Below are 18,037 nucleotides of genomic sequence, written 5' to 3' on the forward strand. Positions count from 1 at the left end.
AATCATTTATGGTCAAATTTTGGATTTTACTGAAATATTTTTGTTTCATTACACACACACACACACACACACACACACACACAAAAAGACAATTGAATATCTTCTCATATTACATTAAAACAGACATTAAATGCAATTATTTAAAACATAGTTTTGGTTCGGAAATTACGGTAGTTGACATTTGACCTCAAATATTAGCATTCGTGACCATAACACACTTTGAGGACACTATGGTATTTACTTCCAATGATATACAACTTAGATGTATAGTCATTGGGTACATTAAAGTGTTGGCCACTAGACAATAGTAAAATGGATCAATTAGCATGTCATATATATGGCTAATTTGATGACGATTTATTATTTCTTTAACTTGTCAAAAAATAATTTAGTCAAAATTCTATAATTTAGAAGGAAAATAAAACGATGCACAAATAATTAATAATAACAGATTATATAGGATGAATACTAATTCACAACTGTTACTATTTTAGCGGTATTCATTTGCATCATTATTGTGATACACAAGACGCAACATCTATTGGAATAAAATCAAAAACGTCAAAACTCAAAGCCCTTATAAATGTTTGAAAATATTAAGAATTACGGGGGTGACGATTAATCAAACATTAAAAAAATCGAGAATTAAGATGAGCATAGCACAAAACAACGAAATCAATAAAGAAACGGTAGTCCAATAAGACCCGGTTTAGAATCGACTGAAAGACGCAAGGGTTCACATTGTTCTAAGGAAAACAATATAGGAAATGTATTTAAAGTAATATACGTGTTCTATGATTATATGACCATTGATCCGTGGTTCGACCTAGAGGTCAAAATTATATTGTTATTTGCATGTAACATTTTGTGACCGGTGTCGCATAATTCTGGGGCCGTCATTATTATAAGTCCGATCGGATACAGGATGTTTACATTTTTGGTCTTTTATACGGGGGGATACAGAATTATAGACAGGCGGATGCAGAATGTTTACAAAAAGAATGCAAAAAAAAAATATTTATAAGTCTAAATATGAACTTACATTTGTATACATGAAATATAATTCTACATATACAAAACTCGTTTGGATAAATAAATCAATAACCAATAAAAGTGATAACTGTTATTACCAGGGCGGACCAAAAATTATAGGCAGAGGTGAACCAAAACTTGTATTTTTCTGTATCTGGATGGAGTCCGGATTATGTCGAACCCAGAATTATAGGACACACATCTATAAATTTTCTTAGTGTTTCATTTGTTTTCATATGTTTAATGTAGACAGATGACCAGTGAGTCAACACTCCAGATTACCTAACCACTGCCTCGATGATTTCAACAATGAACTTCCTGTTTGACTATTACTTCAGAGTTTTGCCCAGGTTTGGTTATTTTGGTATTAACTTTTATGTCGTGTAGCGTTATCAAACATAATAGAACATGATTTTTTAAAACAATTTATTTAGGTAAAGCACATGAAATATGAGTAAAACTAATATAAAAATGCATGTATGTGAGTACTTAAGCATTAGTAAAATATAATACAATACGAAGAAAAAAGCAAAAAAGAACACAGAATACGGTTGACAATGAAACAATAGACTTAAGAATACCTTTATGACTGTTTGAATTGTCACTTACAAGAATCTTGCAAAGTTAGAAACATTCATGTTTGTTTTGTTGCTTGTATTCGTGTAGGTATCTTTTTAAGGTTTTGAATTATATTTTAACTTTCTCGTTTTAACTGAAGTTCGAAAAAGTTTATCCTTATTAAATAAAATCTATGAGTTAACGCCAAAAAGTTAATATTTGTCAATGACATACGATGATACATCGCCATATAAATATGAACTAAGTAATTCGTTTGTCAGTCTATAGAAGTTTCCATCATTGTGACGAAACGAAAAGCTTGAGGCCACGAAAAAGCCGATTTAAATACTAGTTTTGAAAATTTCCGATCCTTTTTTTCTTTATTGACAAGAAAATTAAATCAAAAATTCAAATTAAGACGATTGCATTTTCAAAAGTATTGAATCTAATGGTATGTTTGGATTCCTAGTAATGGTTTTTAAAAAAAAAATCACAAATCTGATCTCGGTGATACACAATAGAAAGGAATTAGCTTGCTGAGGCTAATTGTATAACAATCAAGATGTACAATTCTTTAAAGGAACATGTTAGTTTTTTCAATCAACGGGACGCCTCTGATTTTAAACCTCTCAGACTTTTTTTTTTATAAAGACGCCTTAAACATCCTATCTGACTTTCTACAAATGACGATTGTGGATGCCCTTTTTACAATACACACATTCCTTGCAAACCCATTTTTAATTAGTCTTGATTTACAATTGTTGTATTTTGTCTACTTTTTGTCAGTGTTGCTCGTTGTTTTTGTTTTTGTTTTTGTTTTTTTTGTATTATGACAGCTCAAGTAATTCCCATAACACACTTCATTTTCAAATTTATAGTATTTTTTAGTGCTGATCAAATCAGAGTATTGGAATACAGCTTTGTTCTGGACTCTGAAATAAATTAAGTATCATTGATGTATCATGTTTTTGTTTATATATTTTATACGTTCCGCTAAGATATAACTACATGATTAAGATATGAAAGTATTTAAATCATTCAACCCGACGTTTGCATAGTATAAACTAAAATTGCAAAAAAAATACAAAGACTGTAGTTTATTTTAATATATAATTAGACCTTCACTATGTTAACGTTTTTTCAATACTCATTTATATTTTCCATTTTTAATATAATGATATACGTAAAAGAGAAGATAAAAGTACAGTAGACTTACGTTTTGAATTTTCATCCAAGTCTTCATAGACATTAGGTTTGTTTTTTGTTCCTAATGTTTCATAATTTTGACTAGCATTGGAATGTAAGCTTTAGAAAAGAAAAAAAAACTCCATTTAAACTAGATTTTTGTCGTCGTATTATTCGTGTATGCTTATGATATTTATATTTAAAACTCCAATTAAAATATAGCCATTGCATTATCGTTCTGTAAATAACAAAGTGCAATCGAAGGAAACAAGATTCTTGTAGAAATCAAAAGAATGTAATCCAATTAATTCATGTAATGGGGTAAAGACAAAACAAGGAAAACAGACACACACACACTTCGGACTCCACTGGTAACTGGGAGCATGGACCAGAAGCACAGTAAAATAAGCGTCCTCTTCTTTTCTAGAAACATCCAGTGAGCTATCATGAAAAGTCTAGTCCGGGGTAGACTAGACGAAAGAGGAAAGGAAAACTATGACAAATGAACAAATCGGATCGCAGATGGATGCACTGTAGCGATCATCGAGAAGAGCACATTTTCAAAAACATTTCTGTGGCACAACAGGAGTAAAAGTAAAGACATAGAGTTGTTTTATATCGGTTTTGTATTCCAAATATGAAATGTATACTTACACATCAGAACTTTTATCTACAAAGGCAAAAATATTTCAAGACAGGTATAATAATGTTAATACAAATATATCGTTACATATATATATATGTTTTTGTTAATGATGTTGAACGTTTTTTTTTATTTTTGTGTTTACACACAATTGGAAGATTACGATGTGGCTATATTGTATGTACATACCTCTCAGTTGCGGTTCACAGACCTTGTATTCATACCGAATCAAAACTTCAAAAAAATGTCGTATTTCTTTGTTTACATTAAAAAAAATGATGACACCCAATGAAAAACATATTTTTTTTTTGTTTTATGCATACAGGTTTCATCGTACGACTATTGTGACTAAGATCTATTTACATACCTCTCTGTTGTGGTTCACACATGTCATATTCATTTGGTTTGTCTTTCATGCCTAATTATCCAATAACGTCGCACTTCTCTAAAATTTGATATGAAGTAAATCTGAGAAAGAATAAGGCTCAAGTACTCTTTGCCATTGTGTTATTTATCATTTTACAGTAATAAAACTCAATGTATTACATCGAAGATATTGAAAATGTAAGTTTCATTTTCATTTATCCATTCATTTGTAATATGGAAATGGCAAATGTTTGTTAATCGAACGTATTGTTGAACGACTTTATAAATTTTTCGCAGAACTGCTGTGGGTTATTTGATGCCTGAACATAATATAAAACTAGATATTTTTACAATGACGAAATAGCTATGAGATCTTTTAAAATAATACAATATATGAACTTACCTATCAGAGTCATCTTCTGAAATAGTAAAACAAAAAGAGTAGAGAACGTGGGAGTAGTGTAACGCTCAACTGAGAAATCCTAGTTGCAGTGCAAGTGTGACGCTTAAGGTTTTTAACGTAAACCTGCAAGCACTAAGTAAACAAATTTAATCATGATTTCTATTTCAACCAAACCGATATAGGTTATGTTATATACCGATGTTTGATAGTGGAAATGATACTGTAAAATTTTAATGCATGTTGATTGGAATGTTTATAGTTCCTTACACATGCAGCAATTACTCGGAAAGAATAAACCAAGGTTAAATATACTGCCAATTTGTTTTACACATTACACATGAAACGGAACATTTCTAATTTCTTCTTTTTAAATGAATGGTTATAGTGTAATTACCTTTATCACCTGCATTGTCTGAAATATTGTAATACACGTCGGGCAAACTCCTGCCATCTTTAGAATCCACATTTGACGAACGTCTATAATATATCATGTCTAATAAACTCGGATTGCAAATAAGAGTAATGTAAGACAGCATACTAACACAAACTATTGAAATAATCATAGTATCGATGTTAGTATAGCATATGTAACATATCATACTCATTTCACGACAATGTATCTGCATTTGCATTATAGAAGTTTTTAAAAGTTCACAATCTGAGGCAGAGGCAGAGTGTGAAATTTGCAAAATATTAAGATATTTGAAGTTACTGAAATTAACATATAAATAAAGACTGGACCATTTGAACAAAAAGAGAACGATCCGCTGTATAAACTGAGTAGCTATTATTGTACAAAAAGTATTTAAAATATGTTTGCATTAACAGACAGAAAAACGCATTTTCACATACATGTTCACGCACACCTCCTGCTAAATCTAAGTTTTAAATTTGAAATGCAAGTATACAATGCAAGCTACATTTTCCATATATTGTCAAGATGAATCAAAAATGGCAATTCTATATAATTCATTTCAACCAAGTTTTTGTAAGAGGTCGAAATGCTCTTGAGCAACTGAATTGTTTCATTTGAAACAACAAAAAATATAAGCAAACACAAGGAAAACAGAAGAAAAAGCAAAAGCATCAACTTTATTTTGGAAACAAATATTTTATTTTCCCCAAACTTTGCAACAAGTGTCTGTCCGTCCTTTTCGTCCTTCCGACATTCCTTCCTTCCTTCTTTCCGTCCGATCTTTCGTCTTTTGTTACACGGGGGGGGGGGGGTATTTCTTCTACACCACGAAACAGGATTAAACGAAACTCTCACAGCATGACAAATTTCTTTATGCAAATTCTTTTTTAGATCTTGGACGGACTCAATTTGGTATCTTCCGTATTATATGACAAATTCCTTTATGCAAATTCTTTTTTAGATCTTGGACGGACTCAATTTGATATCTTCCATATTATATTCCATATATGCCGTTGCAAACAAAACCTTCCATACAAGAATTCACGATGACTTAAGTTGCAAATCGACAAACTTAATATATGGATTAGAATGCAACTTATGTGGTTTAATATATGTCGGAGAAACGCAAGAACGATTAAATAAAAGAATGTGCGGTCATCGTTCGGGAATTAACACCACCAAATTCCCGACAATTTATAAACACTTTAATCAACAAGATCATTCAATCCTACCCTTGAAAGTTCGTATTTTAGAAAAAAATTTACCATCCTACGAACAGTCCCGTTCTAAGTAAAAACTATCATAGGGAAAGAGATGAGTACTGGATACGCAGACTAGGTACTGCAATACCTTACGGATGCAATGACAACATCAAAAGTATAGGAAACCTTTCAAGCCAATATAACAATAACATAAATGTAATGAATTTATTTAACAAAAGACGGGAAATGAGTCATGGCCATCGCCACTATACGTCACCTAAGTTACATAATGTCTCCATAGATGGTCTCCTTCCTTTCATACAAAAACCTCTTGTACTTCTTTACATTAGAACCAAACTTTATTCTATACCTCTCACTCTACTACACTCCCTTTACAAAGCACGTCTTGACACTCCTGTTTCTGACACACTTCATCATTATACAGACTTGTTGCCATCATTTTGGATATTGGTTTCCACAGACTCTTTAAACCAGTTTGTGTGAAAAGTCAAGATGAAGAAAAACGATCATTTCTTCCACTACCGTTTGTCAACAAAGGTATAGATGCAAATAATGTGGCTAACATCCTCCATCACAAAAACGTTACCAACAAAATTCCCCCGTATTGCAAAGACAAATCCATACCAATTATTTCATATTCCTTTACTTCACCCATCGCATCCAAAACTTTCAATTATAAAAGGCTATTGCAGAACCTCGAGATTGAGGACTTCAAGGCAAAACCACCTGACTGTTCTTGCAAAACCTCTCCATTCAAATATGGTCCTTCTGGTCACGTCGTTACACAATGGTACTGATAGCGATTTTTATATATAAATTGAATACGGGTAATCACAGGATGGAGTTGATGGGTGATGAGGTCGTGGTAGGGTCAGTAACCAACGCTTAAAAATGGGTCTGTCACTCGAAAAAAGGTCATTTTTGTCAATCACTGCTCATTATAAGCTACATGCGTGGTTCAACGGGAACAAAACACATTCATCCTACAGTGGGAGTCAGGAGTCCGCTGAAGAGTCCATCGTATGAAAAATTTGAATTTTTTCCCAATTTTTGGCCTCTGTTTAGCCTAAAACTGGAAGTGGTCAATACAAGATGTTGACATCGAAATGATGGTGACATAAATTATTCTATTTAGTTTCCAGGCAAAGTAGAGTACTACAGATTAATTCTGCTATGGCGAGGATCCGAGAAATGAACCTTACCCCCCCCCCCCCCAAAAAAAAAAAAAATAAAAAAAAAAAAAAAAAAAATTCATTTTTGTTTTCGACAGCGGAAACTGGTAACCTCTTCTTTTAGTTTTAGTTTTCAACTCATTATTCATTAACAAACTATGTCAGATAGCCTCATTTTAAAGCGCAGTCATGCTGCTTGCAGATGGACATAAATTGCGGTCCCAAACTAAGATTAACACTGCCAGAATAAATAAAGCGGAACCAGATTCAATCTCGAACATGTCCGGGTTTAGCACGACAAGGGTTAAGATTTTTTCCTTTCGCATAATTGAATTTCAATTTTTTTGTCAAGTAAACGTCTCGGAAATACGTTACATCATATTGGTTCATGATATGTATTGTTTTACGGCACCAAAGTGATCTTGTGAGGACTGTATCTAAATAACATAATATATTAACACGTTATACCTAACGACACGATTATGTCAATAATAATATTATTAAACAATAAAACTACAGTATGTATTATTTCCGGAAGAGAAACTGATAAGAAATTGGTCACCCCAAGTTCGTTCCAAAATTCATGAATGACAACCTCCGAATTGACTCAGATAAATCTAAGAAAAGAACTGCATATACAAAAAGGCATATCTTAAGCTAAATGTAAAGAGTGAAAAGTCACAAGTTGTTATGATACTATATAAGGAAAGAGATATCAATATTTCTGACGAGCTGTTAAGTTCAAAATCAATCTCGTATAAATACCACTGGCTGCATAGCAAGTATTGCAAAAATGTTAGAGTCCTTTATTGGAAGTAATGAACCAATGAAGAGAGGTACTGTTAGTATCATTTGCTATATTGCATAGAAATAGTACGGTAATATGTCTTCAATCACATATCAAACAGATTGTTTTACAATTCAAATTTAAGTAAAGGGTATACAATCACCGTTTTCCTGCATTAATTGAATGCTGCACTAGTCATAATTAGCATGCAAAATAAGCTTATAGAAAATGAAATTGCCTCCTCAGAATACTTACGAAGTAAAAGTACAATGCTAAAGTGTGATTTAGATATAGATCACTAAGTATCGAGTCTGATATGCATAGTATCTCTTTTCATTAAAAAGGAAGATATATGTTCATTTGTAGTATTTCATGATATTATTGAGTATAAATATTAGGACAACCAACGTAACTTCATTAACATATCTGAACATTAATCATGTTAAATATTGTTTCTTACATTTTAAATTAATTAAATAACACCATAACAATAAAGTTGAAAACGATAGCACTTACAAAGCTAGGACATTTTTGCTTTGAGCAGATAATTCGACTGTCTTTGTGGATATAAACCACTAAAATCCCCAAAAATCTTTCTTAGTACGGTTTTAGCCAATTATTTGCACGATATAAGTGACGCTGACCATCAGCTGACTGTTCCTATACTTGGCTTAATTTTGTTTTCGTGCTGACATATATACTCAATACTGTTAGACCTTGTTTGCATTCATTTGTGATGTTTGTAATACATGAAAGACTAGGATGATTCTTAACGCCCTTTGCTATCATTTAGGGTATCTCATGGACGGTGTAAAGCATCGAAGCGTATACACATTCACCGGGCATAGTCATGGTGTATTCGGGGGAAATTAGTTGTCATGTAACCACGTTCATTCATGAAATGCATTATCCCGCGATTAAATGTCGATCCATGACCTAGTGATCAATTTTGTGATCTGTACGGTTATATTGTACAGCCCACAGCAATTGCTGGATCTTTGAAACAGCAAAATACTTTTTGCGATATAATCAACACTTTCCAGTGCATGTAAGACAGGTAAGTCTATTTATTGGTGCATGCCAGTCAACTGATGAAAAATCTCTAACGCCGAAAAAAAATGTTATGTTTCCGATCACCATTCTGAAATTTTGTAGGCTCAGTAGGTAGGGATTTATTTTTATTCAGTACTTTTGAAATGAAATAAGTCATTATGGTGACACGAAATTCAATACACAATGGAAACCAATAAGATTAAACAACTAATAATTTTAGAATTAGTCCACGGCCTAATCTCTTTTGGGATTCGGCCCTTGAGATATTTATTTTTGTTTTGACGGTGCCGGGTGATGGTCAAAAGAAAAAAAATCCGAATTAAAAAAGTTCTGCATTCCATAAGGGATTATCCACGACCAAGATCACACTCACGGCATGTGTGTTTACAACTGGTTCTAAATGTATAAACAACAAGTATTTCTAACTCTTTGTTTTTCCATTTATGATAGAAAGAAGATCTTAATAAGGTTTATGTTTTAATTTTTTTCTACAAGACATTCGGCATTCTTTTTAATTATTATTTTTTCAGTATCACGGATTAAAACTTTTTGGTAGGGGTCTGAAGGAAGGTCGTAGGTGGCAGGGAACATTTTTTAAAGCCTAAACGGATGGTCCAGCAGTGCTAGAGGTTGTCCGGCAAGCTATTTTCTTACTTCAGTTGGGGTATAGAGGAACGGAATTCCAACCTCTTACATTGTAGCTTTAGTCTATATATATACAAATAATATGAGGTTTGGGCTCTGTGTTTTCAAAAGCTGAAATCGTTTTTTTTTTAAATTGTTAAATATTTTTAGTTTTAGTTATGTACCTGAACCGATCCATGCAACAGAATTTGGGATCGGTCATCGATCACCGATCAGTCAAACCTATCCATTAAGCCGGTAATCACATCACGTGACCACAGAGCGGTAACTGTATTTTAATATTTTCGTTGTTTTCTCTGTCAATTTTACACATATTTACATAATGCAACATATTTAAACATCAATTCGTACTTTTATTACACATTTCTTTTATTTCAAACAGATCGTCCCCCATTTCACATAACAGAACTGCGATCAGATCGGTCAACGGTCATCAGTCATCGATTCGTCAGCGATCAATCAGTCAGCGGTCACAGATCCGTCAAATCGTTGCGAGAAACGGTTCAAGGACTGTATGTGCACGTAAAAGTACAGTATACATGTAAGTACATTCCCAATGTGCTAGCTTCAGCGAATTTCAGTTATGCTATATATGTATACGTCAGACTGCATGTTTGTATATGTACATAAAAACATGATTTTCGTCACCTTCATACTTAAACATTGTACATGTAAATATTACCCTTTTTAAGATTTTTTTTAATATTTAAAATTTACTTACCATTTTTGCTTAATTTCCGATTTACAGAAAACCGTCACATTATGATGTACATGTTATTGTGTGTTAACAGTTTATGAAGTGTACAAGTAAATTGGGTTCTCAAGTCTACGTTTCTTAAATCAAGAATGTTTTATTCATGTACAAAAGTACATTAAATGTAACCTAGTTAACTGGCTTCTGAAATAAAAATATTTCAATACACGAACACGAACAACATCTTAACTTGACATACATTTTGACTGTTTATCAGGTTACTGTAAATATACATGTATTTGTATTACTCAAGTTTCTCTCTCAGTATTATTTCTCCATTGGAATGGTAAAATTTGATTTTCAACATTTGAGGCTTAGCATAATAACTGGAGAAAGAGTTTTGGAAATTGAAATTAGGTTGAACAAATCTCCTTTTCTGAGCATTTTATTATGATATTGTTCACGCATGTGCATGTAAGTTAAAATGCATTCTACATGCAATTTAAAAAAAAATGCACTGTAGCCATAGTGATGTCAGATGATGTTTTCCTTAGAATATTCAATACACATTGCTTCTGAATAGCACAGTTAGATTTGCTGTAAATGATTATAGATGTAGAAGAGTAATCAAGGGAACCAAGGTTATAGCGGTATTCAAAAGAATGTAATCCAGGGACAAAGACCAGACATGGAAAACAGACATACACAACAAGGAACATAAAGTAACTAAAATCATACATACAAAGTAACAAAAGTAAATGAGCAACTCGGACTCCACTAAAAACTTGGAGCATGGACCAGGTGCACCGGTAGGGTAAGCATCCTCTGCTTTTCTAGAAACAACCGCCGAGTTGCTCATAAAAAGTCAAGTCCGGGGTAGACAAACGAGGAAAGGAAAACTATGACCCGTTGAATAAATCAGTTTTCATGGTGCTGATGGATATACCATAACGATCCACGAGTTCATGATGACGACCATAAAACTTCTGTAGTGATGACTTCAATCTTGTAGCAACATAACCCTGTTCCAGAAGCCTATTTGTTAGAGTTCTAGCGCGATACAAAAAGTCTGCGTAGTCCCGGCAAGCTCTGGCATAACGTATGAGTTGTGATATGAACAATCCATATGCAGGAGCCGAAGGGATGTTGCCACAGATGAAAGGAAAGTTGACAATTCTAAATGAGAAGTCATCACGTTTTTCGTAAAGTTTGGTCAATAGTTTTCCTTTACCATCGATTTCTTAGTGTAGGTCAAGATATGAGGCTGACTTCACAGTGTCTGTAGTATCTTTTATCTCAAGTTCTTTTGGGTAGATGCGATGTATCAAATCCCCGAAATTAGGATTGTTTAAAGATAACACGTCATCTATATAGCGGAAACTGAGATTGAAGGATCTAGCCAAACAATATTCTTTCTTCTTTCTTTCTGATCAGATCAGCTATAAAGTCAGCCTCATAAGAGTGATGGAATAGGTCAGCTAGTAAAGGAGCACAATTTGTTCCCATTGGAATGCCGACCGTTTGTTGAAAAACACGCCCACCACACTGGACAAATATGTTGTCGATTAAAAATGTGGCAGAATTAAAAAATTTAACCAGGAATTAACTGTGGATATAATATTCATTTAATGTTACTCTTTCTATATATTTTTTGTATTGTATTTTATTTATTATATGATATATGATTTGAGATTAATAAATGAATGGTTTATATGTTTATTAAAACTTACTCACATTTATATTAAAATGTATACATGTTGTTACTTTTATCAATGTAATTGATAATCATTTACTTTGACTGATGGATTTACGTATCAGCTGATGAGATATTTATTGAACTCTTTATTTCTCTTTTATTTATTGGTCTGTTCAGGTCACATGTAAATTCTCTTTGGGATTTCCCTTTGAATGTGAGTATTATTCTCTTTGAGTTTGCTGAGCTGGATGGCAGACATATTGATTTCCTTGAGATTTTTATAACTTAGTCTATAGTTTCTGCCTAGTATTTCAACATAAATCTACTTTGGAAGTTTAGTTGTATTGCTGAGTTTCTGGAACTTGTCTTTGAGGTTTGTTTCTATATTTCTAGCACTTTAGCCCACTAGAATAACTTTGTCTTAACTGAGCAGCTAGTATGAGGTTGAATGTTTATGAATTTGCAGTATGAAAATGAACTGAGTGAATGAGTAAAATCTATTTAAACCATTTAAAGAGACTAAATGATATAAAGGATTATAAATATTTAAAATAGTTAATAATTGAGCTATTAAACCAAACGTTTCAAAAGAGACAAATCTTGAATGAATGCGATTTCTTATAAATAAATAGGATATAAATAATTGATTAAATGGTTAGATTTTAATATGTTAAATAATATTTTTATTTAATGATGTACTCAAAGTGTTTGGTGTTTGTAATGAATGTTATTATTGTTCCATGAACACATCAGTTATGAGACATATTTTTGCTTCAGGTTTTATATGATGTGTCATACTGGATTATACCAGACAGTTAACCCCACCTTTTCATCTATTTGAGAGGTAATCATTAAGTTGTGTTTTTATTATAATTTTTTGTGTTAACATACCATTTGTGACAACTTATGATTTGCTGTTATTTTAAATCTTACATGTTGCATACAATTTATAGAGTATAAGAGATCTGTACAGAATACTATTATGTCAGAAGTTACAAAATTATATTGGTATGAGATTTATGTCAATCATGAATAATTATAATTCATACATGTAAACGCAAAATATATTGAGTCTTGGAGACAGACAAATACATGAAAACATAATCTATATTTTATTCTAATAATATTGTACAGGTTGACAGAATATGTAAATATAGTTATAGTATTTTATTGTATTACAGGGTCAATTAATTTGTTTGTAACAGATTCCAATCTGCTTTATCAATAAAAGAACCCTAAATCATCCATGTTTATTTTGTGGATCCCAACATGGTTTCAATGGCGCCCAACGTGAGGCCCGATGGCTTGGAATTCTGTTTGATGTTGCAACGAACTTTTAGTATTGTTCCCGTGACCAGCATTCATTAATTTAGTGCAACCGATCCGAGTTTGTAAACTTCCGGAAGTCGTCAGCCGGCGGAAAATTTAACAGCACTTAGACAATTTGTAGTGTTTTTCAGCTTTAAACTGGACTATAATGATTGATGTCACCTTTGTGTTGTACGTTTATATGTGTTTTGTGTGTACTGTAACTGTCATTTAAATTTTTTTATTAATTTCTATGAAAAGAAACTTTGTCAAAAAGTGTTAAAAAATCAGCTGTTTTTGATTTTGGAAAATAAGACCTGTATTGAGTGTAGTTTAGAAATAAGTCTATACAATGCTGTAACACTTTACAGGAACTGTGTATTGTTAAAATCTGAGTGCATTAGGCATTTGTATTCATGTATACAAATATGTATATATATTTACACTTAATATGTTTATTGAGACTCGACCCCCTTTTTCGCTGACACACCCACTCATAGATCACATGAGTTTAATGTCACAGGAAGTAGATGTGCAAATGTAAACAAATCCTTTGTTTACATTGAGGTTTGAATAGTTATATTTGGTGACTCAAATTAAAACTATTTATTTATTTATTGATTTTTTTTATTAATTACTTTTGAACACATTTCAAACAGAGTGCATATTTGATTGATTAGTAGATGTGCATTTATTGCAGAATGTAACATTTGACAACAACTTGCATATGGGTTACACTTGCATACACATATACAGTGTGCAAACTTTTTGCATATCACACACAGGTATCTTGCTCGTATGTGATTGAGGTTGATAACTATGTGTTACTGTTAGTACATTAGTATTATTATGTGTGTGTACATTTAAATTGTCTTGTAGTTTATGTGTTTGTCTCTTGTATTATATTGTTTGAGTGCATCAATATAATTTTGTTTTTGACTTTGAACATTTCAGATAAAATCTTGATTTTTGATTTAAATACGATTAAATAAGTTAAACTTTAATAAACCGAGTTAAACTTTTAAATCACTTGACTGTGCGGATGTTTGATCGTGTCACTCGCGTACTTGCATGCATACCTAAAATAACATTTAAAGCAGCATAACACAGACCTCGCACATACCTTGAACCTACCCTTATTTTTTATTTCAGCTTTAGTAGATACGTTTGAGGTATTTTTTTCTATCTTTGCTGAGGGTATACTTCAGTTCCATTTATACATTTCTTAGTTGAGTCAGGGTCAGTCATCATTGGTCATGTAGTTCAGTCAGAATATTGGTGAATTTGTAGACACTTATAGGGTAGTCTATTCATACAAAGTACAAGATACTTTGGTGACACATAGGCCACAGTATACATGTAAGTTGAAAGCAGTTATGCTTGGATTTTGTATTTTAAGTTCTTGCATACCAACTTATACTAGTTGAGAAACTTGACTATAAGTTATTGACTTTCCATTATTTGTTTGTGTAATATCATCCTCATTTTATGAGGTTATGAGTTTGTTAACGTAGAAGCTTAACATCTCACCCCAATTTTTTTTTATAGATGTATTAAATTACCTGTCTATTTATAGTAAAGGTAGGTATATACTTTTGTAAATCAGTACCTTATTTGGACTTTGAGTAGTTATATATTTGTGACTGTATATCTAGGTCAGAGATTATTGATATTTGGTTACCTACAAATCATTATCATGGCATCTACTGATGATACTAAGCAGGAACCTACCAGTCCAACAGTTTTACAGCAACAGTATGATACCATGTTTAAGACTTTCCAGATGATGGGCCTTAACCCAAAGGGTGATACGCCAGAGGATTTTGATCAATGGATAAATGACTACACAGCCCAGACAAGGCAGAAACAGGAGACTCACGGACTTACATTACCAACCGATCCACCAACTTCAGCTACTGGAACTATTCCAAAGCAGATGACTTATGCAATGGATACCAAACCAGTGGTGTACACAACTTCATCACAGCCACCCAAGCTTAGAAGTTTTTCTGATGGAGACAATAAAGGTGAAACTCCTTATGACATATGGCGATACGAAGTTAGGATGATACAAAAAAACCTTTCATATAGTACAACATAGAAAGACTAAGCTATTCGTCGGTCATTGACTGGATCAGCAGCTAGAATGGTGATGTACCAGGACCACAAGACCATTGATGACTTACTGGCAACTCCTGACAGTGTTTATGGTAACGTAGACAATAAAGAACAGATCCTTGCGGAATTCTATAGTGCACGTCAGAAGGATGATGAAGATGTTACTACTTGGAGTAACCGACTGCAAGAGATCCTTGGAAGAGCAGTGGAGAAGCAATTTATACTGCCCAAGGAAGTGAACAACATGCTACACATTCTGCTGTACACAGGACTTAGACCAGAGTTGAAGGATGTTAGTGGACATAAGTTTGATACTATCAAAGACTTCAACAAGCTGAGAGTAGCACTTCGACAGCTAGAGGGAGACCACATGCCAAAGAAGTCTACAGGTAAGCCAAATACTGTCAAAGCCGCTACATCAGTAGAACCGACCAATGTCGAGCAGCTCATGGGAATGGTTAGTCAACTTACTCATACAGTTGCAGAGTTACAACGTCAACAACAGAACTTTTCCAACAGTTATCGACCAAACCAAACTCAGGGTAACTATCAGCCCTACCGTACTCAGAGTAGTAATCAACCCAACCAGAGAGGAAACTATAACTCAGGTAGAGGAGGTTATAATCGACAACCAAGACAGAGTTTGAATTGGCAATCGCAACCAAACTACCAAATTCTACCACAATCAAACCAAGATTGGAACAACCAACAGGTATTTCAACCGACAAACCAACCAACTCAGCAGCAATACCAAAGACCACCAAGGAACCAGGAGACAGTTCGCTGTTACCTTGTGGTTTGGAGGGTCATATTCAGATTGGATGCAGAATCAACTTGGACCACTCACAACGTGATTTAAACGCCAGGAAGCCTTTACGGAGGGACCGGTAAAAGGCTTTAGGAATTCAGGTCCCATTTTCAGACGTAACCATATTGTAAAGAGTACCATACCAACAGATTTATTTGGACAACCTACAGAAGCAGACATTATAATCAATGGTTATAGAACTTCAACTTTATTGAATACTGGCAGTACCGTTTCAACCATTTCGGAATCTTTTCACCTAAAACATCTTCAAGACACAGTGCACCTACATACTTTGTATCAGCTTTTGGAAATAGAATGTGCAGGAGGTACATCATTATCATATTAAGGATACATTAAAGTAGACATCAAAATACCTAGCGATACCAACTCAACTACCCGTCAGCTATTTTTAGTCACACCTGACAGTCGTTATAGTTATCACGTACCAGTTCTCATTGGTACCAACATCTTAAATCGAATGATGGAGAAACCTAGAGAAGAATGGACAATGATATTTACAGAATACACAGTTATCAACACCATGGTTTCTGTCGTTTCGTTGCATATCCATGAGGGAAAAGATGCTTACTAGCAACAATGACCGTCTTGCAATAGTTAGACTACAACAGCAAATCACCATCCCACGTAACAGGGTCACTGAAGTTGAGACATATTATGACAAGGAGATGCCATATCAGCAATCACTGTCTATTTTGCACTCATCCACTTTGTCATCTACCAACAAGGACATTGAGATTCAACCAATCTGCCTTCCATACAACTATAAACAGAATGGTACTTTCACTGTAAAGTTAGCTAATACCAGTACAAGGACGATTACCATACCAAAGAAAGGCATCATATGTGAAGTCCAACCAGTTACCAAATCATCTTCCAAATATACAGAGGAAGATGTTTACAAAATGCTGGAATTTTTAATCGACAACATATTTGTTCGGTGTGGTGGACGTGTTTTTCAACAAACCGTCGGCATTCCAATGGGAACAAATTGTGCTCCTTTACTTGCTGACCTATTTCTTCACTCTTAAGAGGCTGACTTTAGAGCTGATTTAATCAGAAAGAAAGAATATCGTTTGGCTAGATCCTTCAATCTCAGTTTCCGCTATATAGATGACGTATTATTTTTAAACAATCCTAATTTCGGGGATTTGATACATCGCATCTACCCAAAAGAACTAGAGATGATAAAAGATACTACAGACAATGTGAAGTCAGCCTCATATCTTGACCTACACTTAGAAATCGATGGTAAAGGAAAACTATTGACCAAATTTTACGACAAACGTGATGACTTTTCATTCAGAATTGTCAATTTTCCTTTCATCTGTGGCAACATTCCTTCGGCTCCTGCTTATGGAGTGTTCATATCACAACTCATACGTTATGCCAGAGCTTGCCGAAACTACGCAGACTTTTTGCATCGCGCTAGAACTCTAACAAATAGGCTTCTGGAACAGGGTTATGTTGCTACACGATTGAGGTCATCACTACAGAAGTTTTATGGTCGTCATCATGAACTCGTGGATCGTCATGGTGTATCCATCAACACCATGAAAACTGATTTATTCAACGGGTCAGTTTTCCTTTCCTCGTTTGTCTACTCCGCTTTTTTATGAGCTACTCGGCGGGTGTTTCTAGAAAAGCAGGGGACGCTTACACTACCGGTGCACCTGGTCCATGCTCCCAGGTTTTAGTGGAGTCCGAGTTGCTCATTTACTTTTGTTACTTTGTATGTATGCTTTTAGTTAATTTATGTTCTTTGTCGTGTATGTCTGTTTTCCATGTCTGGTCTTTGTCCCTGGATTACATTCTTTTGATTACCGCTATAATCTTGGTTCCCTTGATTACTCTTTTGAATATTTTTTTAAATGGGAATGGTAAGTAATTTGAATATATCTAAAGATGATTAA

General features: G+C 33.7%; 1 protein-coding gene and 1 long non-coding RNA gene across 2 annotated transcripts in view; both read right to left on the minus strand.

Annotated features, from left to right (window-relative positions):
* The window catches only part of LOC148616428 (uncharacterized), a 97,935-nt gene that overhangs the window by 34,195 nt on the left and 45,703 nt on the right, over positions 1-18,037 (minus strand). The window contains exon 15 of the mRNA XM_088583455.1: positions 4,582-4,664. Coding sequence (XP_088439581.1) covers positions 4,582-4,664 — 83 coding nt within the window. The remainder of the gene's footprint in view (positions 1-4,581; positions 4,665-18,037) is intronic.
* Positions 1,354-4,171, minus strand: LOC148616430 (uncharacterized). Its single transcript, XR_015922206.1, has 4 exons — positions 3,786-4,171; positions 3,430-3,445; positions 2,807-2,895; positions 1,354-2,522 (listed from the first exon to the last, which is right to left on the minus strand). It is a non-coding gene; the product is annotated as an uncharacterized LOC148616430 (long non-coding RNA).

The sequence above is a fragment of the Perna viridis genome, chromosome 5, assembly GCF_037379345.1.
Source record: "Perna viridis isolate PV_CMFRI_1.1 ecotype Kerala chromosome 5, ASM3737934v1, whole genome shotgun sequence".
Taxonomy (NCBI): Eukaryota; Metazoa; Mollusca; class Bivalvia; order Mytilida; family Mytilidae; genus Perna; species Perna viridis.